Source organism: Euleptes europaea, chromosome 18, assembly GCF_029931775.1.
Source record: "Euleptes europaea isolate rEulEur1 chromosome 18, rEulEur1.hap1, whole genome shotgun sequence".
Classification (NCBI taxonomy): Eukaryota; Metazoa; Chordata; class Lepidosauria; order Squamata; family Sphaerodactylidae; genus Euleptes; species Euleptes europaea.
The window spans coordinates 18,667,297-18,693,727 of NC_079329.1; the positions used below are offsets into that span (position 1 = coordinate 18,667,297).

General features: G+C 42.0%; 2 protein-coding genes across 2 annotated transcripts; both read left to right on the forward strand.

Moving 5' to 3' along the window:
• Positions 1–1,207: 1,207 nt before the first annotated feature.
• LOC130490677 (olfactory receptor 13G1-like) lies at positions 1,208–2,146 on the forward strand. The gene has a single exon (XM_056864487.1). The coding sequence runs from the start codon at positions 1,208–1,210 to the stop codon at positions 2,144–2,146; it is 939 nt and encodes a 312-aa protein (XP_056720465.1).
• A 13,161-nt stretch (positions 2,147–15,307) lies between these two features.
• Positions 15,308–25,846, forward strand: LOC130490678 (vomeronasal type-2 receptor 26-like). Its single transcript, XM_056864488.1, has 5 exons — positions 15,308–15,619; positions 18,544–19,404; positions 21,111–21,311; positions 22,115–22,241; positions 24,933–25,846. Exons 1-5 carry the CDS (start codon positions 15,308–15,310, stop codon positions 25,844–25,846), a joined length of 2,415 nt encoding a protein of 804 aa, XP_056720466.1.
• The last annotated feature ends 585 nt before the right edge of the window (positions 25,847–26,431 follow it).

The window sequence follows — 26,431 nt, forward strand, 5'->3', positions numbered from 1 at the left end:
CGTCTCTTGCCCTGAAAACCCTATAGGGTCATCATAAATCAGCTATAACTTGATAGCATTTTCTACCACCAGATAGTTGATGGCAGTGGAAGTTTTCTTTAGTGTTGGATTTCAAAAGAATGCAGGTTATGGGTTGCATCCCACAAGCTTTTGTGTTGATGAAAGAGGAAGGAGAGGCCCATAGGATGAGGGCTACAATGAGACTGGTGCATCAGATGAGATCAAGCAGAAGAACTGACAGGAGACAACCCAGAAATCTATTCCTATATGCACACACACACACACACACACACACACACACACACATTATAAAGCTATCCAGGCAACAGACCTCAGACCACAAGAGAATAAAACAGTAGGTGTTAGCACTTAGCGAGTCATACTAGAACCTGAAAGATTCAGATTTGAACCTCCACTCTGCCATGGAAGCTTGTTTGGTGACCTTGGGCCAGTCACACAGTCTCAGTCTAACCTACCCCACCAAGTTGTTGTGAGGATAAAATGGAGGAGAGGAGAACGATTTAAGTTGCTTTGGTGCCCTATTGTGGAGAGAGGTAAATGATGTAGATACAACATTCAGTTAAATCTTGGGTAAAAAGAAATGTTTTGGCCTGGTGCTTAAATTCCAGTATGGTAGTCCAGTGCAGATCATTCCGAGGAGGAGAGACACGCTCCCTATAACCAAACCCCATGAATAGCCTTCCACTGCATTTTGGACCAATTTAAATTTTTTGATCTTTTTCAAAGGCAGTCCCACAACAAGCACGTTACTTTCTAGATTATTGGGTGAAAGATTATGACTACAACTAGAAAGACTATCATTTTTATGTTTGCAAAAGATAACGGTACATTGTATGGATGTATTTTGAATAAAATATCAGTATAAGATCACCCTAGGACGTAGATTATCATACATGCAGCTGGCATGTCAAATCCAATCCATTTGGTAAAGTGCTTTTTCATATTGGACATATTTCATTCTTTTTCAGGTTGGTTTATGGTATCCCTCCCCCATTCAGTGAACCCTTATGCCCCTCACCTTGACATTTCTGGCAATGGACTTCAAAGTATTATCTCAGTTGCCCTCATCCATGATTTATGCCCCCCAGCCCTTACATCAACAAATGTAAGGATTTGATGTAAGGATTTTCTTCTAACAACTGACTGTGATTTATTTGCCTAGGTCACCAGTGGTGGAATTGTCAAAATGAAGAACCATTCTGCGATTCAAGAGTTCATTTTGGTAGGACTTTCCAGTTCTCCTGAACATAATACATTTATCTTTTGGGCATTTTCCTGTCTTTATGCAGCTGCTATGGTAGGCAACATCCTCATCATCCTTGCCATCAGCGTCTGTAGTAAACTCCACACACCCATGTACTTCCTGCTGATCAATTTGTCCATAATAAACATGGGTTCTATCTCTACCACCATTCCCAAAATGCTACAGACTATTTTGGCTCAGAGAAAGACCATCACCCTTTCAGGCTGTATTGCACAGGTATATCTGTTCACTTGGGCCCTGGGAACTGAGCTCCTGCTCCTTGCATTTATGGCTTTTGACCGCTATGCGGCTATCTGCCAGCCTTTGCGCTATTCAGTCATCATGAAGAAAGACGTTTGCACTGGATTCATGACTGGACTTTGGCTTTTGGGCATAATCAACTCTTCTATTCACACAGGGCTTGTGCTCCAGCTGGATTTTTGCGACTCCAACATCATCAATCACTTCTTCTGCGAGCTGCCACCAATGTTCAAGATTTCCTGCTCAGATACCAGCTTGAATGAAATTATGGTCTTTGCAGCTTCTGTGATCATTGCAGTTGGTAGCTGTGGGTTGACACTGGCTTCATATTGGTTTATCCTGAGAGCCATCATCAGAATACGTTCTACTGAAGGGAAGAGGAAAGCCTTCTCAACATGCTCTTCTCATCTCTTGGTTGTCACTTTTTACTATTCCACCATCATCTACACTTTTCTTCGGCCTGCCTCAGCCTATTCCCTTGAAGAAGACAAGGTGATAGCTATCCTTTATTCTGTAGTTACCCCCGTCCTTAACCCACTCATATATTCTCTAAGAAATACTGATGTGAAAGAAGCTCTCATCAAACTGATAAACAAATGTTGGATCTCCAAGAAAGATTAATTTTATCCGTTTCCTGTCCAGAACGTCATTTGTTTGCAGTGTATCATAGAAGTATTTGCTTATGTAAACATCAGTGCAACATGTATCACAGCTAAATCTAAAGGCTTAAAATATTGTATGTAAGAATACGATGACCCCATTGTGAATTGGATTTACCCAGCTTTTCTAATGAGGTAATTGGAAGGAGGGATCCCCTTTGACCACCAAATAAGGCTATACTGCTGTTCATGGGACCTGAATGGACAAAAGCCATGTGGGTTGGGGTCTGTAATATGGAGGAGAATTGAGTGAAAAAGTTGACTAGATCCAAAGCTATATTTAGAGTTTTATGTTGGCAGCAATTTGGTATAGGTGTGATCAAATAGCCCCATTGATGATATTTTGTTGTTGCCCAAGAAAGAATATGGCCAAATATGGCTGTAACAGCTTCTCTCCAAAGGAAGGGCAAGATTTTGGGTCCTTGTATCTGAAATATATTCATGGAATTATTTGTATGAGATGACTACCATAGCAGTAGCCCTCAAGGAATTTATTACTCCATCATGAAGAGATAGTGTTTTATTCTTACAATACTGTGTGTGATTATTAGCTGCTTATGCTGTTTTAAGTCTATGTAAACTCCATGTAAACTCTGGCAGAGTGCATTTTCTGGGTATGGAGCTTTAAGACTAAATTATTAAAAAAATCAGGCTATGGTTCAACCTTGTGTATGTTTTTGAGCATTCTTGTCAGCAAATCCACATGCAATGAATCATCTATAATTGTATGAAAACCTTTAAAAAATCCAAAAGTCAATTTAAAATAAATTTCTTGATTCAGAAAATTGATTTACAGATATAATTCTTCCTCTTTTTTCACATGCCGAAAGATTGCTGGTATGTATACAAACCACACTCAAACTTCCACATAATAAATCCTAGCTAATGAATAGAAATATTTCCAATGGATAATCAGACTACACAAATGACAGGGCATTCTTGGTGGCCCTACCAAGACTATGAAATTTCCTGCCTAGGGATAATCGTTCAGGGTTTCTTTTCCCTCCTTGGCTTCTAGGCACTTAGGGCATCTTTTTTCTTTTGGGCATTTGGGTTAAAGTCATTTTGGTTTAGTTTAACAACTGATTATCAGGGCTGCCAATAGCCACTGCAGGATTCCAAAGAACGATTCCCTCTGTCCCCCTTATGCATCTGTGCTCAGAAGTAAGGTCAAAATCAGGCACTCCTACATATTTCAGACAGCAATCTTAAGCCTACTTTCTGCCCCAGCTTGGATATTATCCCTCTGAGAGATACAAAACCCATTGTGGACCTAAGCCAATCAGAGAAAGTCCTGAGACTGTCTTTAAGCAACATATATTCCCTCTAAGTGGGTTCTTTTCCAATGTGTTAGCCCTCACAACTCCATATTTAAGATGACAATGCAGAATTGGCTGGTTATTTGGGGTCTGACTGAGCAGGAATGTTTGGGCTCTTTTCACATATTGACCGAAAGAGAAGGGCCTTTATATGCTTGCCCCCCCCCCCAATACCTGTGAAGGTGTTAATTAAAACGTTGACTATTTGAGTAGCTAGCTGGTTAGACCCTGTGAGGAAACAAACTTGCAGGGTTATAGAAGCTTCCAACACTCTATATTGTGCTGTCATTTAAAGGCTCTGCCTAGTTGCTCTGTCATGATCATACTAGTAAATTATAATTTTAGGGCCTCAAAGAATATGGCCTATTAGCAGTGTTTAATTAAATTAGATTTTTCTGGCAGGCTAATATAGAGAACAGATATTGAACTGGACACTTGGTCTGCCCTAGCAGAGCTTTTCTTATGTACACATATTCATGGTCTAATAGAGGAAAAAAGGCACAAGGTTGCACACAGGTCTATCTGGTCACAGCTTCAATGCAGGCCTAATCCAAACTGTAGTTACCAGATTTGCAAATCTGGTGTGTTTGCTTCCTTTTCTTGCCCTTTACTGCCACCATGCGTACAGCTTGATTCAACGCACTGATTACAATTATTTTTCCATCTGTGCTCTGATGTTAACCCTATTACTGTCTGGCGTTAAGCCACCAAAATGGGGAGGAGAACAGTGCTGCCAGAAGGAAAAGGGAATGAATTTCTGCGTTAGGATTCTCCCATTGTAAAGTGTTCTTCCCAACATATTTGCCTAGCAGCCAGTTCTATCAACAGTAAAAACTATGCTATTCTCCCAAGTTCTTGTTGACATAAAACATAAAATATGTGCTTTTTAACTTATTCATGCTGATGCTATTTCTTCTATCAACCACAGTCTGTTTCATTTTTGTATGAGAGGTTCCACTTGCCAATGCAGTAGCTCACTGCAGCTGCAAAATTTAACTTTGAATACTGAATGAGGAATTCTGCCTCCTGCAGCAAGACCAGATATAGCCACAAAAAAAGTGATCATCTTTTTATGGCAAGTTGTAGTCGAAATTATATTGAGAATAAACATCATGCCCCACCTTTATCATCAATGGGAGAACAGGAAGGGATGAGTCAGTGCTCGGCTCTCGTGGCCCTTTCTTACATGCCCAGGGTAATGCCAATTGCAACAACAGCTACTACTACTACAGCAAACTACTGCTAATGTGTTAAAGACACAACACAACAAATAAAATTTGCCTTAAAATGAAACAGTTGAAAACCAGCATGGGAAAAAAGGGGGATGCAGTGAAGACCCTAAGCAATGGAGGCTGGCAACCCTATTCTGATCTTCCCCTCCCCTATATAACTGGCTCTGGTGCTGGAGCTTGCTTGCAGTCAGCTCCAGCTTCCCCTCCCACCCTTCCTTTGTTTCTGTGTGGCATGACACTAAGTTAACATCTGTCTTGTGTGTATGCTTGCATTGCAGCTTTGGTTAAGCAGTTTGGACACTGGGCTGGATCCATTGGAGGAGAGGCTGATTCAGGATTTGAATTTTGGTCCTCTGAGTCTGACAGTCTAAAAAAAATCTTATTCATTGTATGATTTCTGATGGTGGCAACTCATATCTGCTAAAATAACATACACATACGTTCTTGGACTTGGCAACAGTATTAAAGAAGTTTCTGTAAGTTATGAAGAAATCATTGGTATTCCATTCATGTCTGGGAATCCCCCTGGAAAAGTGAAACCTCAGCTTTCAGGGAAGACTGGCTATGGCCCTGGTGATCATAGCTACAGAGGTCTGGTGCCCAGAGTGCTGTAAATGCCACCATTTGCCATAGGAGAGCTACTCTGAGCTTTGTTCAATTGCAATGGAATGTCAATGCAAACATTCCTTTAGTTTAAGGCCACCTAATGGAATGAAGGGAAGGAGGCATTTGCTACACTCAAGGGATACAATTAAATGACCCCAAAGTCATACCATTCCTTTCTAAATTCACATTGGAGCTGCCAATTCTGCTGTGTGTTTTGCTCACCTATGTTCAATTAATGAAATTAATTTTCATTTTTAATCACCCTCATTGGGATCTCTACTTAGAGTTTGGCTTGCTCCTATGTGGGTTTTCTTTTAATGGATCCTTGTGGGCCCTATTAAAATTCCATGTAACTTTGTTTCTAAACTTACCTTTAATTTCTTGAGAGGGAAGGGATGCTTTCTGGGATTCCAGCCAATTTGCAGTCCTCAGAATGAATATTACTTATTTGCCTTCAATTAATTAAAATACTTTGAGCACAGAATGCAGTTTAATTGCTGGAAAGGAGGTGTTTTACCAATAATTTTCATTTTTGCATAGCTAAAGGCATCCTTTTTATTTATTCTTAGTCAGTGGTTATTTAATTGAGATAGACAGACTGATAGATAGATAGGGAAAGGGGGGGGCTCTACAGTTGCTACAGCTGCCCACAGAAGTAAGAGGTTTAATTCCCACTTGGCTTACCTGTAAAAAACAGCCACATACTTACATAGATAGAATTACAGTTGCCAACTAACAGGTGGGGCCTGGAGATCTCCCAGAAATACAACTGATCTCCAGACTACAGAGATCAGTTCCCCTGGAGAAAATGACTGCTTTGAAGGGTGGACTCTATAGCATTATACCCCACTGAGGTCCCTCCCCAGGTTCCACCCCCCAAAAAATGTCCAGGAAATTCCCAACCTACTGTTGGTACCCCTAGCTAGAATAAGAGCTGTGCTTTAAAAAATGTATTTACTTGTATATTTGAAATGGATTTTCATATACATATACACATATAAATTTTCTGCACTGCTTCCTTTTGTTGACCGAAATTATCTCTTTGAAAGAAAAGGCTCCTGCTTAATGGGGGGGGGGGAATCAATTGCAAAGACAACATGTTAATAGGACTTGCCAAATTTCTAGAAGGCTTCACCTTACCAATGGCAAACTGAAGCTAACTTGTGACAATGACCTTCCCAGTTGTTAAAATCTGGAGCCCTGGAGCATATCTGTGGACAGACTGTGCATAGGGGGAAATTCGAACAAACATTTATTTATGTGTTTGCTTGCTTACTTACTTACTTCATTATTACCCCACTTTTCTCCCAAGTAGGGTCCCAAAGCGGCTTACATCGTTCTCTTCTCCTCCATTTTATCCTGTGATGTAGGTTAGGCTGAGTGTGATTAGCCCAACGTCACCCAGCAGATTTCTGTGCCAGAGTGGGGATTCAAACCTGGGTCTCCCAGACCCTAGTCCAAGGCTCTAACCACTATACCACAGTGGCTCTCATTATGTCATCTATGCCCGCACCATTGCCCCCCCTCCATCCATTTGTGTTTGGGTGGACACCATCCCTAAAACTGGCAATACTTTAAAAGTCATTTTCTTCATCAGAGGGACTACTGGTGCTATGCCCATATGAGGTGAATCTGCAAATGCAGGGGGTGGTGTCAGCATGCTTGTTCATAGGTGTGGTGGGGCCAGCACTATCTTGCTTGCATTCTATGTTTGTGGGTGTTCTACATAGACATGTTGTATGAGCATGGCATTTGCCTTTACCAGTCAAGTATGAAACAGGACCACAGAATCATAGAGTTGGAAGGGACCATCAGGGTCATCTAGTCCCTGCACAATGCAGGAATTTCACAACTACCTTCCCTCTACAATACAAGACTAATCAACATTCACAGTCATCCCTCCAAATCTTCAAACATTCCTCCTTTGGAAAACATTGCACCAGAATCAAGAACAACACATGGTTTTTTCTCATCCCTATAAACATAGTCTTCTTGTATGTGTTTTATTGATTTTTATGGATTATCAGGATTTGCTGACCTTGGAATGCACTTCCAACCCTGATCCCTTAGCAAAGAATACCTTGGATTGCAATTAAACACACAGAAACCATTGTTGGATGGAAATGGCCACAACTTTTATTGGTTACAGCAACAGGCATTGGCATGGCATAGGGGTGTGATCCTAAGCTTCAGAGACCCTCATGCCAACGGATACATCTCCTATTCCCTGCCCACCTGCTGGGAGTAGCCTGGGATGGCAGTCCATGGGTCCCACTTGGGAGGTAGCCTGCTGTGTGGTCCCCTGCCACTTGAAGGGAGGACACCCTGACAGCCCCCAACTGGATATTTCACAATCCAGGCCTCCCCAAAAATTCCTTATTGGGATCCCCAGAGTGGGGAGAAGGGGAGCACGCAGGCCATCATTTCCCCCAGACTGGATCCAGCCCCATGCCCAACCGTCAAAGTTGTGACGAAATAATGGGACAAGAATAACGAACCGCCAAAATAAACGGTGGGACAACTTGGAAGCTGAATGAGCTGGGGTCCAGGAGAGTTCTCTTTAAATTTTCTGTAGGCGGACCCACGTGAAACACTCAGGTCTGCAGTCCAAAGGAGGGCCTGCCTCCAGAGCCCCTGGGGCCTGATTGGCCCAACTGAACCCCTGGGCAGGCCAGGGGAGGGGCAGCAGTGCTGGAAAGTTCCCACCATGACCACCAATGCCACGGATCCCTCCCAGGCCTACCAGCCAGCCATCATTTCAATGCAACGTGCCTGCTGGCCCCGCCCTCCATGGTCCTGACAAGCCTGGGGCCAAGCCCAATAAGACCCTGCACCAGCTTCAGCCACCCCCCAGTGAAGGACTGCAAAATGGGGCTTTTCCAGTGAGACGGAGCCCATGCTTTTGTACATTGTTTTGATCACCTGATTAAGACAGAAAGGGGGGGTCCTTAAAAATCTCCAAATAAATGCATAAATTAACAAACACGCCAGCAGCACATACTACATTTAAAGCCAAAGTAGACACAAGAGAATCTTAGCTTCAAGCACAGTTTGAGCCTTTATACTTGAATAGTAGGGTTGCCAGCTCCAGGTTGGGAAATACTTGGAGATTTTAGGGGCGGTGCATGAGGAGGGGAGGGTTTGGAGAGGGGAGGGACTTCAATGCCATAGAGTCCAATTGCCAAAGCAGCCATTGTCTCTGTTGCCTGGAGATAAGTTGTAATAGCGGGAGATCTCCATCCACCACCTAGAGGTTGGCAACCCTATTGAATAGATCCAACATAAAATCGCTGCTGGAGTGGACAAGTGCCTGGAATGGTATTGTACTGCTTTTTTAATCACTGCAGTAGTAGGAACAGAAGATGATCATACCAGATGGGGTGGGAAAGGAGAGGCAGAGAGGATATAATCACTGTAGCCTGTAATTTTTCATTCCTTTAACTGCTGAGATGCTTGACAGGTGACTGGGAATATCATTGCCCAAAAGTGGAGAGCAAATGCACTGAAACGCCCACCCACAAAGACCAACACAAATGCAATGGGTGGTTGACATCAACATATCCATCCCCTTCTTTTTGGTCAAAATTAACCAGTGCTACCAGTTTTATTGTTTTATTTTTTAACAGGATGAAATAGGATCTCTGCTTAGAGCTGCATTTCAGGTGGAAAAAGTTTCCTCGCTAACAGCTCCCTGCGGTCCCCATTAGAGTTACAGAAACTTCATTTCATTTGTGGGCTTGTATTCCTGGAGAGACCAATCAAAATCTCTGTGCTTCTGGCCCTCACGGGAGCCGCTGAATTGGTTTCTGTGGACCTCATCAGGACAAATTCTCATAAGGTTCATTAGATCACAAGGAATTTTAAAGAAAAAAAATCATCTGGGAAGAGCTGCATCTTGTTGACTCCTTGGCAGCCCTCCCAGTGCGACTAATTGCAGAAAAAAAGTTTCTCTTTTTAGAAAAAAGTTACATCTGAAGATGAAGCCCTAATTAAGCAAACTGTACTGCTTTGGATTCTAACTCTGTGCTACTGCAGTTGCTATCTTGTACAAAATATCCTTAAACAAAGAAGATGTACTCAAGGAAGCTAGTAAATCTTACTCTACAAGAGCAGAAAGGCTTGCATTAGAGATAGGGTTGCCAGCCTCCAGGTGAGGCCTGGAGTTCTCCCAGAATTACAATTTGTCTCCAGACCACAGGCAACAGTTCCACTAGAGAAAATAACAGCTTCAGAGGGCAAGCTCTGTGGTATACCATAGACTCTGGGTGAAATCCTTCCCCAAACCCACCTCCATAGGTTCTACTCCCAAACCTCCTGGAATTTTCCATGCTAGAGCCAGTGTGGTGTAGTGGTTAGCAGACTCTAATCTGGAGAACCTGGTTCGATTCCCCACTCCTCCATATGAAGCCTGCTGGGTGATCTTGGGCCAGGCACAATTCTCTCAGAACTCTCTCACCCCACATGAAGGCAGGCAATGGCAAATGCCTCTGAACATCTCTTGCCTTGAAAACCCTACCGGGTCTCCATAAGTCAGCTGTGACTTGACGGCACATTCCACCACCACCAGAGCTGACTGAGAGAATTGCCAGGCAATGTAGTCATTACTGAGCAAGAAGGACCAGGACTTTGGCTTGTTACATGGTGGTTTCAGATGTTCCTCTTAAGCTAAGTCTTGTTTGTGGCTTCCTAGAGGCACCTGGTTGGCCACTGTGTGAACAGACTGCTGAACTTGATGGGTCTTGGTCTGATCCAGCAGGGTTTTTCTTATGTTCTAATATCGGTCAGTGCATGAAATAATAATCTTGAAACATAAACTATATGTTTGCATTTTTGTTGATCTTGTGCTCCCAATCATATTCCGAAACAAAATTCAAATTTCAAATTTCAAATACCTTTATTGATATAGTACAATCTGCAGTATATAAAAGGATAAAGGTTAGAGTAAAATAAAATTAAAATAAATCATTCCTTAATGTTGTGATTCTACTCCGACTAGATTCTCATCGGTTGACTACTATAGTCAAAAATTTTGCCAAGTTTTTGGTTATCTCAGGATCCTTATCAGCTAATAGTTTGTAAAGTATTTTCGTATTATTTGGTGAGGTTCAAAACTATGGGTTTTATTAGGTTTCCTCTTGGGGAATCATAAAGATGGCAGTCCAAAATATTTGAGACAGGGAGTCAGGACATCCTGCACCACATCTGCAGACCCTTTCAGCGTAAGGCGTTTTCAGGAATCTGCCACAAAGGATCGCTGAAGGCAATGAATTAGTCCTAGCCTGCATAAAGACTTTCCTGAGCTTAGGATTGTTAAGACGGTCCAAGTAGTTTAGATGGAAACTAGGTGGAAGTCCAAAGAATTGAGGTGAGCAAATTGGCGCCGTTGAAGGAAATTTGAGCTGGAACCCGTGATTAACTAGTCTTTGTTTTATTCGACTTAGGATATAACTCTCGCTGGACAGAAGCAGGGAGTCCAGGTCGATGCCTATCTGGGCAATTTTCTTTTTTATCTTGATTGTCCATTCAGACCGTTCAGTCCAGTAGGGGTCTTCTAGTAGGTATTTTAACAGGATTGATTCCCCCGCATGATATATTCTGAAACATCCCTACAACAATCAAACTCCACCTAGTAATAAAAATGGAAAATAATCAGTCAGCACCTTCCAAATTGTTTTAACTTAGCCATTTTACTCAAAGTGCCTTGACACTGGAAAGGACCTTACAGGCACCAGACACCCACTATCTTTGTGTGGGAGTCAATCGGAAACCATCACTCTGCAATACCAAGGTACTGAGATAAGTTCTCCTGGAGAATATGGCAACTTTGGAGGATAAATTATTTAGCGTTATACCCCACTCTTTCCCCTCCCCTAACCCTGCCCTATGCAGGCTCCACCCCAAAACTTGATGAATATTCAAAGCTGCACCAGGCAACCTTACGAGGCAGAGATTTCAGAGGGGCAAAAGTATGGTGGTCCAAACAAGCCAACGGAATTGAACAAATCATTTTAATTAAATAACAGGGTTTGGTCTAGATCACTGGTTCCCAACCGGGGGTCCACGGACCCCCAGGGGTCCGTGAGAACTAAATTAAGGTCCGCAAAACAAAGTTATAAACCCATAATAAATTAATATTTTCAATTAGAAGTTCTCTATTATAAAAATATATATTCAAATATTATTCTAAGTTTAATGTTTAACTAACAGTTATGATTAAAGTTTATTTTCAAATTCTCTGAATTTTTATTTTGAACCTTGGGGTCCCTGCACCGAACAAAAAAGTCCTAGTGGTCCCTGGTCAAAAAAAGGTTGGGAACCACTGGTCTAGATGGAGCACCGGTGGTTCTGGTCAGTCCTGAAAACTGGACAAAGAGTCCCTGGCTAACTGCAATCTACCTTCTCCTTACCACTGCACTGGTATTGAAAAATTCTGCAGATGGAACTTTGGTGAAAACCCAGTATACAAACTATTTCTGCACTCTTTGGGTACCTAAGGTTGTGTCTCAGAGAAGCATTTGTTGTAATTCAACATCTTTTTACAGGATGAGATCTGATGAATCAATATCAAATATAGTGAACTTGTAGTAGAAAAGAGTAAGAGTTCAGTAGCACTAACAAAATTTATGGCAGGGCATGAGCTTTCGTAAGCCACAGCGCACTTCTTCAGATACACCTAAAATGCCATCATGTTCTATAACAGTGGTTCCCAAAGTGGGCAGTACCACCCCCTGGGGGGGATTACCTAGGTAGGCACTAAGAGGCAAGCGGGCAGCAGGGGGTGCTTGAGGTGGGGCCCTTCAACTGTGTTGTTGGATAGGGTAGGGGGCACTGGGGTTGAGTTTGTGGAACCAAGGGGGCAGTCGCCCAAAACGTTTGGGAAACACTGATGTATAGTAAACCTGTTTTGTTTTGTTTTAAAGATAACAATGAGGAGTTAGTTTACTGGCTTAATATGTGGAGGGATGGAAATGTCTCATTTGTTCATATTCCTCTTTAAAGCATCATGTATATTGATTGTACTGTAGAAATGATTGAATAAATGGGTAGACTTCCTAATTAAGAGGAACATCTATAGTCTCATCGTCATCTAGGTTTCAGGAAAGGAACATGACAGTGCATCTCCATATGAATGATTTCATTTGAAATCATCTCCATCAGCGCATGCCACACATTCATTATGATGCTTGTAATTGCTGTGAATCTAATTAAATCTGCCAGGAAAGAAATATAACCAGTTTTATGAGTGCGTGTTCACAAAATGAGCACCAGGTGGAAGCAGAGGATAAGCCATGGGATGAGGAAACCTATAGCTATATCCATTCATTCTTGTCATCAAGTTGCCATGTAAAATGCAAATAGCAAAGGAAAGACTTGGTGCAGCATCACGGTGAATGGTTCACCTATCTGAATTACTATCTGAATTACTGTTATTTCATCGTAGCTACCAAACTTATTTTCAATAATTCTGTCCCATCATTTTGGCTTGCATTACCAGTGGCGCTCACAACTATGAAACTGTTGGGCATCATATTTGCCCTTGTTTTTGGTTAACACTCAATTTATGTAAAACCTTCCATTCCCCCCTTCCACTAGATATTTCCACCTTTGTGGACTCTGGCAATGCATTAGGAGCACACACTGTGATTATATGATGCTTTAATTTTTTAATGGCTGTTTTATTAATGGGCTGGGACTTTTATAGCCCAGAAGGGATTTCTGCAGTGTTTGGTGATGGGTGATTCATCGGTTCACATTCCAAACTCACACTGGCATTCATAGTGATGAGGGAGCAGTCTGATGTGGGTAGATGTAACTGCTTTTGGTAATAACTAGTAAAAAAAAACACCTCTTACTTGTGGTATAGATCTTATACTGTATGTGTTTACTAATTCTGTTGAGCTCTAAAGTTGAAAGCTGACTGCACAACCCATCATTCTTCTAACCCCATTCTTCTAACCCCATTAACTTCAATGCAATAAGAAGGGTGTAACTGTGCCTACAATGACATTGTTGGTGTTGTGCATGCAATGTTGCACTTGTCACAAGACAAAAAAATGCATAGCCATCAGAAGATGTAAGCAGGTGTTGCTTCTCTTGAAGGTATTCACTCTCTGAGGGCCAATCTTAGCGCTCCCCGCCTACTCTAGACAGCAGCTGCAAAAAGATGCACAAACGTTTCTTCTGTAGCTCTGCAAATGTTGCAAAGTCCTGTAATTTAAAACAAAACAAAACAAAACACAGTGATTAACTTATCCTCTTGGCCCAAGCATCCCAATATATGATTTGCAAATGAGACAGCACAAAACTTTGGATTCCTGACTAAGTAATATTTGTATTGCCCAAGCTTTAAATAGTACTTACTTAGATACTCCTTAGCAGCTGAGCCATAGCCAAATGCATATTAAGACAAAAAGAGGTTGTTTTTTTACGGTTAGCCATAGCATTGATCCAGCCTAGTCTGATACGCTGTATTCCAACTGCAAATGATTAGCCGAGCTTTCAAAGTGGAAGGTCTTTTCCACCCAGTTTTGCAGCCTGAGGTCATTGAAACAGAAATTCCAGAGACGGAATCTGGAAATTGTCCATGCCAAGCTTGTGCTCTGACAGAAGACTTGCACAATGTTTAGCATGCTCCCAAGAATGCAGAATTTCTGCTCTAGCCGATAGGGGGGGAAAGAACAGACTCCGTCTCAGAATGTCCTTTTTATTTCTTCTGGTGCTTCTGCAGTTTCCTTGTGTTGACTGTAGGAAATTGTTGACCATGTGTATACTCAAAAATTCCTTTTCCAGACTCTATCCATATTACAAACCAGGTGATTATATCATCGGAGGCATTCTGTCTCAGTTCAGTTCTACGCCCTCCATAGAGACCTACAAGAGACTCCCAAAGCCTACACAAATGAATTCTGGCATGTAAGTAGGCCAATTTCTCCCCTCCCCCATAAGATCAAAGTCATCTTTGGAGTTGGATCCAGCTGGCATTTCACTCAGTCTCACCCAGTGCTCCTCCCTACTATAACCTCTTTCTTAGATGGCTTTTGTCCATACTGGTCCCATGGCCCCTAGAATACCCTTTATGTAGGGTCAAAGGGAACCCCTCCTCTCCTTTTTTTTCAAGCAGAAAAGCTGGTTGAATCTCACCCATAATATAAAATTATGCAATATAATATAAAATGAGACTTTCTTTCAATAATTTGTGTATTTTTAATGGACATTTTTGGTTATACCGAAGCACTGAATTGAGAAATGAAAACTTATAATGAGGAGCCTGAACTTATTGATGAAATGGCAGTATCTCTGGAAGCATTTGTAATATATTTATTTGTGTACTTATTTATTTAGAATATTTTTGTGCTGCCTCTTCAGAGTCCAGCTCTAGGCAGCTTACAATTATAATATGTGTTAAAATATGTATATATCTCTTTTCTCCTGAGCATTTCAGAACCCAAGTATGTATTACTTCAATACAGTTAGGGCCCTTCATTCACACATAATACAAAAGTATACTAAGCAGTAAAAAAACACCTTTCCATGCATTTTATTGCTGAACTTGAGAAAGAAAAGAAAATTTATTCTACTCATTAAAAAAAAAACCCTTAGTCAGATTATCAGATTATTACTTGGATTTTATTAATCTAGTAATACTGTTTTGTCTAAATCCCTCTGTCGAACCAATCATAAAGGACTGGATCCAGTCAACTTTCCTACTGGTGAAAGAGGAAGGATTCCATTTGATCACCAGAAATTCTAGACTGGAGATCAAGTGAAAGGCATGAACCATAGCCATGTGGAACAGGGAATGTAGTAAGGAATCAAAATGGGCAAGGCTGAGAAAAATAAAATAAAATAAAAGCAGGCTGGATCCAGCCCTACACTTACAAACAAAAAGGGAATGTACAACATAACCTATAGTGTGGGTATTGCAGTCTAAATTTAGCTGAATTTACATGGCGGACAACTAAGGATATGATGGAATCTCATTGCAGAATGCAGACCAAGAACTACCAGCATGTCCAGGCACTAGTTTTTGCTGTTAATGAAATCAATGAGAACCCCCTGATTTTACCCAACATATCCCTGGGATTCTGCATATATGAGAATACTTTTGATTTAAGGAAGACTTATGAGACAACTTTGGCTGTTCCCTCAACTCGGAACGGAATGCTTCCAAATTACAAGTGTGACCAGAAGGACAAACTGTTGGCTGTTATAGGAGGGATAGATTCTGAAACGTCTCTTCAGATTGCAAATGTCTTACGCTACTACAAGATCCCACAGGTAGGAAAGCTTCCTTGACTTTCCCAGTGTATCTGATCTAATTAACCCAATCCTGGCTACCAAGAACCTCATATTAAGGATATATTAATCAGTTTTGATGTTGTATCCCTCTTTACCAAGGTTCCAGTTAAAGACACAATCTCATTGATTAACCAGATTTTTCCAGAAGATATAACAGCCTTATTTCACCATTGTTTGACAACAAGTTATTTCCTATGGGATCAAGAATTTTATGAACAGATTGATGGAGTAGCTATGGGAAGTCCACTCAGTCCAGTAATAGCAAACTTTTACATGGAATATTTTGAAAAGACAGCATTAGAATCAGCACCTTACAAACCTACAGTCTGGTTCAGGTTCGTAGATGATACATTTACCATTTGGAGCCATGGTGAAGAAAAATTAATGGACTTTCTAAACCATCTTAATAATATCCATCCAAACATTCAGTTTACCATGGAAAAGGAAATTGAGGGTAAACTCCCATTTCTTGATACCCTTGTTATCCGCAAATCAAACCTTCAGTTAGGTCACAAGGTCTACCGGAAACCAACTCACACAGATCGCTACTTACACAAAAACTCCAACCACCACCCCCGACAGAAAAGAGGAATAATCAAAACATTAATGGACCGTGCAAGACGGATCTGTGAACCACAGTTTCTCAAGGAAGAAACTAACCATCTAAATCACGCACTGCTAGCAAACGGCTACTCCAAGAATGAAATCAGAAGGGCCATTGAACCAAACAAAAATCAGAAAACTCAAGAAAAACAGTCTCCCATAGGAAAGGTATTCTTGCCATTTATTAAAGGAGTCACTGATAGGATGGAAAAACTTTTGAAAAAACATAACCTACAAACAGTGTTTAAACCCACCAAGAAAATACAACAAATGCTACGATCAGCAAAAGACAAAAGAGACCCCCTCACCTCTGCAGGAGTATATCGTATACCTTGCAGCTGTGGAGAAGTTTACATCGGGACCACAAAACGCAGCATACAAACAAGGATAAAAGAACATGAAAGATACTGCAGACTTGGCCAACCTGAGAAATCAGCAGTGGCTGAACATGGACTGACACAAACAGGACACAGGGTCTTATTCCAAGACACTGAAAGACTGGACAATTCTACCAACTATTTTGTCAGATTGCACAGAGAAGCCATTGAAATTCACAAACATCAGCACAACTTTAACAGAAAAGAGGAGAGTTTAAGAATGAATAAGGCTTGGCTTCCTGCCCTGAAAAACCTCCAGACAAAGACAACATTCAACAATAGCCATACAGATTAGTTTTGGATTACACACATTAACAGATCACTTCAGGATACAATGGTTCCATATTAACATACCATACCCTCATTAGCACATTATCTTGATACTTACAGGACAATACTTTTGCAGGACAATACTCAGCTCAAACCCAACCCCTTTCTGACTATATATTACTCTTTCTACACCCTTGACACTGAGAGACACTGTCCTTCAGTGTTACTACTCTGAAGATGCCTGCCACAGTTGCTGGCGAAACGTCAGGAAAGAAAATTCCAAGACCACGGTTACACAGCCCGGATAACCTACAAGAACCAATGAACTCTGACCGTGAAAGCCTTCGACAATATTTTGTATCCCACTCTTTACCAACAACAGTCAGGCTCAGAGCAGTTTACAATAAGCACAGAACATACATAAAACCCATAGAACAATATAAAACCTCAGTTAACAAGATGACATCCCAATACTAACCGCCATATCATAAGGGCTAGCAAGAGAAAAGAGTTGGTTTTTATACCCTGCTTTTCTCTACTGTAAGGAGTCTCAAAGCGGCTTACAATCACCTTCCCTTCCTCCCTCACAACAGACACCTTGTGAAGTAGGTGGGGCTGAGAGAGTTCGGAGAGAACTGTTACTAGCCCAGAGTCACCCAGCAGGCTTCATGTGGAGGAGTGGGAAAACAAACCCAGTTCACCAGATTAGAGTCTGCCTCTCATAGAGAGGAGTGGGGAATCAAACTCGGTTCCCCAGATTAGAGTCAATCAATCAATCATTTATTTTACGGTCATTTGACTAAAAAAAGAACAGATATAATCAGAAGCAACAAAAAATTACAATAAAAACAGTATCAATCAGTCAAAGAATGCACAAAATAAAATATATCAATAAAATTCCATAACTAAAAAGACAAATATGCTAGTTTCCATATTAACATACCATACCCTCATTAGCACATTATCTTGATACTTACAGGACAATACTTTTGCAGGACAATACTCAGCTCAAACCCAACCCCTTTCTGACTATATATTACTCTTTCTACACCCTTGACACTGAGAGACACTGTCCTTCAGTGTTACTACTCTGAAGATGCCTGCCACAGTTGCTGGCGAAACGTCAGGAAAGAAAATTCCAAGACCACGGTTACACAGCCCGGATAACCTACAAGAACCAGTGGGATACAAGTTGAATAAATAAAAAATAAATAAAGGTATATGATGATGTCACCCTACAGCACCCTACAGCACCTTTCCCTAATTAGTCAGGATGCCAGAACGATGTGGATCCCTCAAATTTTGCACCCACAGCCCCTCCTTTTGATCCCCAACTTAAGTACATTTGTACTAATTTATTATGAACTTCTCTCCATTTCTCATATTTTACAAGGTACTAAAAGACCAAGAATAAAATTGCACTGTTCAGTGCCTGTCCCATATGGCTCTTTTGGCCTTTACAAGTTTCATTGTGTATTTTCCTGCTCATTTAGTGGTAATATGTTTCAGAACCACTTCCACAATTTTCAGATGTAGGAATAGGTTCTATCATAAAAAGTGCTACGATTTGTTCTACAAGTAACTGCAACATTAATCACAGATTATTCATTCATGATTTTTCCCTCCTCAGATCTTCATATCTTTCTTTTTTAGTTAGCTTATGGTTCATTCGATCACTTACTCAAGGACAAACAAAGGTTTCCTTCCCTCTACTTGATGGCACCAGACAATGGTTTCCAGTATGTGGCCATAGCACAGTTACTCTTGCATTTTACATGGACATGGGTTGGACTCATTGTTCCAGATAATGACAGCAGTCACACGTTTGTGCAGACTTTGGTGCAAGTGCTCATTCAAAATGGCATTTGCATTGAATTCACAGAAACAATTTCAATCATAAACATGGATTTCAAAGGCTTGGCGCTTATAAAACGAATTGAATCAATGAGTAAAACTCTCACACAGGGGAGAGCGAACGTGATAGTTCTTTATGGGGACTCCCATTCCTTGTTTGGGTTTAGATTACTGATAGCTTCCTATTTACAATGGTCAATGAAGCCCATAGGAAAAGTTTGGATTGCCTCAACTGATTGTGATATCACCTCAATGAAATCTCAGAATATCATGGATCTGCTGAGCTTCAATGGGACCCTGTCCTTTGCAACCCAAGCCAATGAAATTCTGGGATTCAGGGAATTTCTCCACACCTTGGACCCTCATCATACCTTTGCTGACATTTTCATTCATGATTTCTGGAAGGAAGCATTTGCCTGTGTATTTAGAAGGGCTGACTCTGCGACACAAAATAAGCAAAAATACTGCACTGGTGAGGAGAAGCTGGATACCTTGTCTGGGTCTGTATTTGAAATGAGCATGACTAGTCAAAGCTACAACATCTACACTGCCATTTATACCATTGCACAAGCGTTCCATTCAATGTACACCTTGAGACCCAAAAGCACTTTGAAACTGAGCAGAAGACCCTTGGAGCCTTGGGATATGCAGCCATGGCAGGTAATGTTTTTTCTGGGAGTCTGAGCAGCTGATATGTGTCATGAATGCTCCTAGAAGCACAGGTAGTATGCTTCTGACATTCTTACACAGGAAAAGGAGGGGCTGTAAGAGGGAGGACAGTTGGCCAAGACCGAAAGAAAAAAACTGACTGGATCTAACCTTTGGGGGAAAAGTGGTGTGGGGAGTGTGATCTGGGCTAGAGAAAGTCAGGCTAGGAACAATTAAAGCATTCCTGCACTGATTCTCTATCCCAAATTTACCCCTCTCCTCGCCGTCCGGCCGCAAAAAAGGCCAGAGGCTGGGCAGTGCTCCTTTAAATAGGTGTACGGAGGGGCACAGGACGCCAGCAGCCTCCTGATGTTCCCCTCCACGCCACCTCCTGTAATTTGGAGGCCACATGAGCTCAGTGGAACTTGCGAGGAAGGGCGAGGCTGAGACCTTGCCCCTCCCGCAAGACCCCGCTTCCCCCCACAATGCGCAACTCGATGATTCAAGTCACATCCCTTTTCTTTCTTTCTTTCTTTCTTTCTTTCTTTCTTTCTTTCTTTCTTTCTTTCTTTCTTTCTTTCTTCCTTTCTTTCTTTATTTATTTATTTATTTATTTATTTATTTATTTCAAGTTGAACTTTAATTAACTTGACCATGCACCTTACCAAGTGAAACATCAATTTATGAGTTGTTCTAATTCCCCCCAGTTGTGCCTCTTTCCTGGTTCAATAGACTGCATGAAAACCACAGGGGCTGTGCATGTCTGTATTATGTACTAGGATGGCACTCCCTACGTAATACTTTTAATTGACAGTAGCACTCTGGTCAAAACAGGTTGCCTATTAGGGTTGCCCATAATAATGCCCCGTGGGGCAGAGTGTTAAGCTTCAGTACTGCAGTTAAAGGCTCTGCCCACAACCTGAGTTCGATCCCAACAGAAGTTGGTTTCAGGTAGCCGGCTCAAGGTTGACACAGCCTTCCATCCTTCCGAGGTCGGTAAAATGAGAACCCAGCTTGTTGGGGGTAAAGGGAAGATGACTGGGGAAGGCACTGGCAAACCACCCTCAAACAAAGTCTGCCCTGGAAACATTGGGATGTGATGTCACCCCATGGGTCAGGAATGACCCGGTGCTTGCACAGGGGACCTTTACCTTTTTTTTTATTATGGTATTGTCTAACAAGCTGGTTATGAGCGTTATATGTATCATGGCTTTCTGTTTTCGGAAGCCACGGTGTCATATCAAAGTATGATAGGTATGTAACAATGTATCAAAATGATTTTTAAAAAGGAGATCTCCTTCTTCTTTCACCAGCTTGAAAGCTAAGAGGACCCAATTCCGTTATTGCTTCAGAGAATCACAAAGGCTTGGATCCTACAAATAAGTTCTGTACATGCTAGATAGTCTCTGTTTGAAGTGCATTTCCTCTTGTGCTAGGTAGCACTTCTGTTTGCACAAGAGCTCACTGAAAACCATTGGCCTTGTGCAATCAGAAACGCTCAAACAAGAGAAAATGCACTTTGTAGCAGAGACAACCTAGTGCATATGGAACTTATATTCATAGGATCCAAGTCATACAGTCCGTCAAATAATGGCTATGTAGAATGCATTATATAATATGGGAAACAATTGTCTGTTGCCATATTGCAGAAAGGAAAGGATCTTATAAATCATCATAATGACACATTTAAAACTTCGGTATTATCCCTTCTATTTTAGCTCCACCCACTTTTGCAGAAAGTCCTTCCTAAAGGGAAAGATGAATCAACAACTCGTTATGATATTGTAAATTGGATATTGTTCCCAAATCTGTCTTTTAACCAAGTGAAAGTGGGAAGAATGGACTTTGCAACTCCTAGAAATCATCACAATTACAGTATTGATGAGGATGCCATTATATGGAACTCTGTGTTTAATCAGGTGGGGGCATCACAGATTCTTGGGACTGCATTTAATAGGGCTGTATCTTTTTGACTGTGGGATATCAGTTCTCTTGTGCATTCTAATTCTTGTAGAGAAAGTACCAATGTCATGCAGAATATTACAGAATGACATAATAGCATGACTCCATTCTGCCTGTGTTGCCTGTGTCGCTGCTGCCTCCGAAGGTGGAGGTGGTGGGGGTGGAGATGGTGGCAGACCCATCCAGCAAGTAAGGGAGAGAGAGAGGGAGGGGTTAAAAATGCTGGCAATAATAGATTCAGCATTATTTGGGAGTTGCTTTTTGGCTCTCTTATACTGTTGCCATTTCTCAATATAAAAGACCCCCCCAAAATACCAAAAAGGTATTTTTGGTGGGTTTTTTTTTCCGGTTTGGCTTTATCCGATGCACACCCCTATTTGATTTCTCTATAAAATCAATGCACTGTTTTGTTACTTCAGCCCTTGCAGTTGTTTTATGTTACACACCACATGATGGTGCTCTAGCAGGAAAGCAGGAAAGTTTGGAAAGATACTGGTTGCCTCTGAGCATCTACAAAGTGAAATTCTGAAATTTTGCAGAACCTTCCTCCCTGCTTTTCCTCCTTTCAAATTTCCTTTTCATCGAAATGAAATTGCTTAGAAACAGGCTCCAAATCTCTTAAAAAATGAAAAGAAAAGGTTGTTGACTTCTAGGGAGAAATTGGGTAAAAAGGAATTAAAAGAATTTCCTTTAACAATGCTAGTATACGTTGATGCCAACGTTCAAATTGAGAAAGGCTATGTCTTGTCTTTATTATTAGACTATTCCACATTCATTGTGCACCGAAAGATGTCATCCTGGATACAGCAAGATGCAACAAAAAGAACAGCCGGTTTGCTGCTATGATTGTGTTCCATGTCCCAAAGGGACAATTTCTGATGAAATGGGTAACATGTTTCAAAATGATCATAATTTGATTGTTTTATAATAATCATAAACCCTTATCATTGTCACTAAGAGTGGCACAGCATACATAGGCCTAAAGAGTTTTATTGGCAGTCTCCTACATAGGGTTGGTTAACAGACAAATATACATCACTCACATCCTCTGTACATTACCAGACACTCTGAGCCCATGAATCATGCCTAGGTGAAAAGAGCTTTGCCAGTGATCCCCCTCATTTGTGTGAACTAATGATTCAGAATCTTGACCACGAGTTGGGATATGCCACTGGTTGGGATCTGTCAAACATTTTCACCATTTTTCAACTACTGCATCCTTGGTGAATGCAAGAAGTTCCTTAGGCATCATTAGGGGATACCTCTGTACTTGTTTATATGCTTTCATAGCAGAAGTTCAACGGATCTCAAACAGCTATAGGTGTTCTGGAGAGACAACCCATTGTCTGAGACACTGTCATAGTAGACAATGATGAGCTATTCTGACCAAGAGTCTGACATAGTACAAGTTAATATATGTTAATCTCATGACAAGATTTCTTATCCATCACTGTACATGAAGAATTCCCTTACATGTGGCTTAGGCTTTTGCTTGTGGTCTGCATTAGGGCTGTTAAAAAAAAAATTCGGTACAGTTCGGATTCGGCCGAATTTGGCCCTTGTGGGTTCGGTACGTGCCGAAGTCCAAACTCCCCCACTTCGGATCCGTTCAATTCGGCGGGAATTCAAAGTTCGGAAACAAATTCGGTCGAATAAAGCCATTAAAAACACAACCGCGCCTTTCCGCAGCTCTGGGGGGGGGCATTTTTGGGCTTAGAGGTCCCAAACTTTTGGCAGAGCTTCAAAGGACGTTTATTGAAAGACTCCCCAAGTTTTGTAAAGATTGGGTCAGGGGGGGCTGAGATATGGGCCCTGAAAGGGGTCCCCCCCACCCTTAATGTTGTGCATCTCTCAGCAGAGCTTGCCGCCCACGCACAAAGCTCCCAGCCCAACAACAGCGGAGAAATTAGCAAAACAACTGCAAACACAACCTTGTTAAACAACACCTTTGCAACACACAACTGAAACCTCCCCCCTCAAACCAGGGAGCGAGAGACTCGAGGGGGAACACACACCCCAGGCAGAACCGACGAAAGCCCCCTTTGGCTTCCCCCCCACCCACAGAAACTGCTCCCTCCCCACACACACACAGACTCTGCTTTCCCCACACACACACACACATACACAGGAGAAAAATTATAGATTAAAGCCCCCAAAGGGGTCTTACTGTGGCTGTCTTCTGTTCCATCAGGACGGGCTGTAATCCAAGATGATTCCAATTAGGCACGGAACGTTTTGCTCTGGAGAGATGCACACAGGATCGGATCGGCTGCCCCATTCATCCCAATAGGGGAAAGGGGAAAGGGGAAAGCCCATATCTCGGGACCCCCTGACCCAATGTTCACAAAACTTGGGGGGGTTCCTTAAGAAGCTTAATCTAAAGTTCCAGTGAAAGTTTTGTGTCTGCACCCCCACAAATGCGCCCCCTGCAGCCATGGAAAGAGAAAAGGGGGGGAAGGCGATATTTCTGCTCCCACTGAACCCATCTTTACAAAACTTGGGTAGTATCTTAAGAATAATTCACTGAAGCTATGCTAAAAGTTTGGGGGCTATATCCCCAAAAAAGCACCCCCTGCGGCCACATAAATGGAAAAGGGGGGGAGGGAAAAGGGGGAGAGCCCATATCTCGAGACCCCCTGACCCAATGTTTACAAAACTTGGGGGGTATCTTAAGAACACTGGTCTGAAACTCCGCTCAAAGTTTGGGATTTGTACCCCCAAAAATGCGCCCCCTGCAGCCATGGAAAGAAAAAGGGGGGGGAGCCCATATATCGGGACCCCCTGACCCAATGTTTACAAAACTTGGGGGGTACCTTAAGAAGCTTCATCTGAAGTTCCAGTGAAAGTTTTGTGTGTGCACCCCAAAAAATGCGCCCCCTGCAGCCACAGAAAGGAGCGAATGTGCACAAGCACCCCCCCCACACACGAGGATTTCGCTCTCTCTCTCTCTCTCTCTCCCTGGCCGGGCCGCACATCAGCTGATTCCTCCAGTACTCAATCCTGACTGATTGGCCAGAAGAAGACCCAGCTTGCCCACCGATTGGCCGGGGGAGGAGAATGCTGCTTACTGACGGTTATGCTGCTTACTGATGGCCGAATTGGCCGAATTTATTCGCGAACTCCCGAACTCGCTGAATTCGGCCCCCCCGGTTGCCCGCCAGTTTTGAGTTCGGATCCGTCCGAACAGAAAAGCACCGAATCAGGGGAAATTCGGTTGATTTTCAGTTCGGACCGAACCGAATTGACAGCCCTAGTCTGCATACCTCATCCATTAATGGGCAATAGGGTTATCCTGCACATGAACATATACTGCTTGAGGTCTCTATCACTGATTAGACTTGATGGACTGAATGGGCAAACTGGTTGAACTTGGTTTTTCAGGGGATATGCAGTTTTGTTCTGTGACATACCTATAATTCATACATGCAAAACATTACTTGATGTTGGCAGTTTTCAGATGTGTCTCAGCCTATCAAATACCTGAATGATCCTCCAAAACTGAGAGCTGTGCACTGCACTAGTCCACTTTTAATTAATCAAGTGGTTGTTGCTGTTTTCTTTTTGTTCTTTGTTTTCAGATTTGGAGCAATGTGTAAGTTGCGCAAATGATCGCTATTCAAACAAGGATCGGAACAAATGTCTTCCTAAGTGGATTAGCTTCTTATCCTATCAAGAGCCTCTAGCAATCATTTTGGTTGCATTGGTTGTTGCCTTTGCTTTGATCACAGCTTGTGTGCTGTGGGTCTTTGTGAAGCACCACGACACACCTATAGTGAAAGCCAACAACCGAGATCTTACGTACATGCTTCTCATCTCCCTTTTATTGTGCTTCCTCAGCTCTCTACTCTTTATCGGCCATCCAGGAAAAGTGACCTGCCTTCTCCAACAAAGTGCTTTTGGCACCATCTTCTCTGTTTCCGTTTCTTGCATCTTGGCAAAAACCATCACTGTGGTTCTGGCTTTCATGGCCACAAAGCCAGGAAACAGAATGAGGAAAGGGGTGGGGAAACACTTGGCAAAATCTGTGATCATTTCCTGTTCACTCATACAACTTGGCATTTGTGCTGTGTGGTTGGGAACCTCTCCTCCATTCCCAGAGCTTGACATGCATTCACAAAGTGACCAGATCATCGTGAAATGTAATGAAGGATCTGTCATCCTGTTTTACGCTGCCTTGGGTTATATGGGTATTCTGGCACTCATTAGTTTCATTGTGGCATTCCTAGCCAGGAGGCTGCCTGATAGTTTCAATGAAGCCAAGTTCATCACTTTCAGTATGTTGGTGTTTTGCAGTGTTTGGCTCTCTTTTGTTCCCACCTATCTGAGCACCAAAGGGAAATATATGGTGGCAGTAGAGATCTTCTCTATTTTAGCTTCTAGTGTTGGATTGCTGAGTTTCATATTTTTCCCTAAATGCTATATCATTATTCTTCAGCCCAGCATGAACACAAGGGAACTTCTAATGCAGAAAAGAAAAAGTGCTATGGAATGAACTTTTTATCATTGATTTGGGTGATTCATACAGTTACCTGCAAAGAGTTTCATTTGGGATGGTGGTGATACACAAATAACACATGCAGCCCACTACACTTGCAAAGTAATGTTTGATGTGGACTATGTTTATTTACAACTCGCATGAGCATATGAGTGTACATACATGTTAAAAGAATTCAGAATTTCTAAATGTTTGGAATTTCATTCAAGAACCTGCTGTCTCCCAGTAAAACAAGATACACTTCTTTAAAAAAAAAAGTTTCCCTCATCCTCTTGCTATATTCTAAGTGTTAGTGCCAACCTCAAAGAGCTTAACAAATGTAGCAAGTGCACAACAGCTGTCTATCTATTACTGATTAACCTAACTGCTTTTCTCTACTGAAAGGAGTCTCAAAGCAGCTTACAATCACCTTCCCTCCCCCCAAAAACATGCACCTTGTGAGGTAGGTGAAGATGAGAGAGTTCTGAAAGAACTGTGACTGGCCCAAGGTCACCCAGCAGGCTTCATGTGGAGGAGTGGGGAATCAAACCCAGTTCTCCAGAGTCCACCCCTCTAAACCACTACACCATGCTGGCTCTCTAA

Excerpts from the sequence above, each read along its gene's own strand:
- LOC130490677 (XM_056864487.1), top strand. The coding sequence starts at position 1,208 with ATGAAGAACCATTCTGCGATTCAAGAGTTCATTTTGGTAGGACTTTCC.
- LOC130490678 (XM_056864488.1), top strand. The coding sequence starts at position 15,308 with ATGATGGAATCTCATTGCAGAATGCAGACCAAGAACTACCAGCATGTC. Across the intron at positions 15,620-18,543 it reads GCTACTACAAGATCCCACAG|TTAGCTTATGGTTCATTCGA; the intron begins GTAGGAAAGCTT and ends TTTCTTTTTTAG. Across the intron at positions 22,242-24,932 it reads GACAATTTCTGATGAAATGG|ATTTGGAGCAATGTGTAAGT; the intron begins GTAACATGTTTC and ends CTTTGTTTTCAG.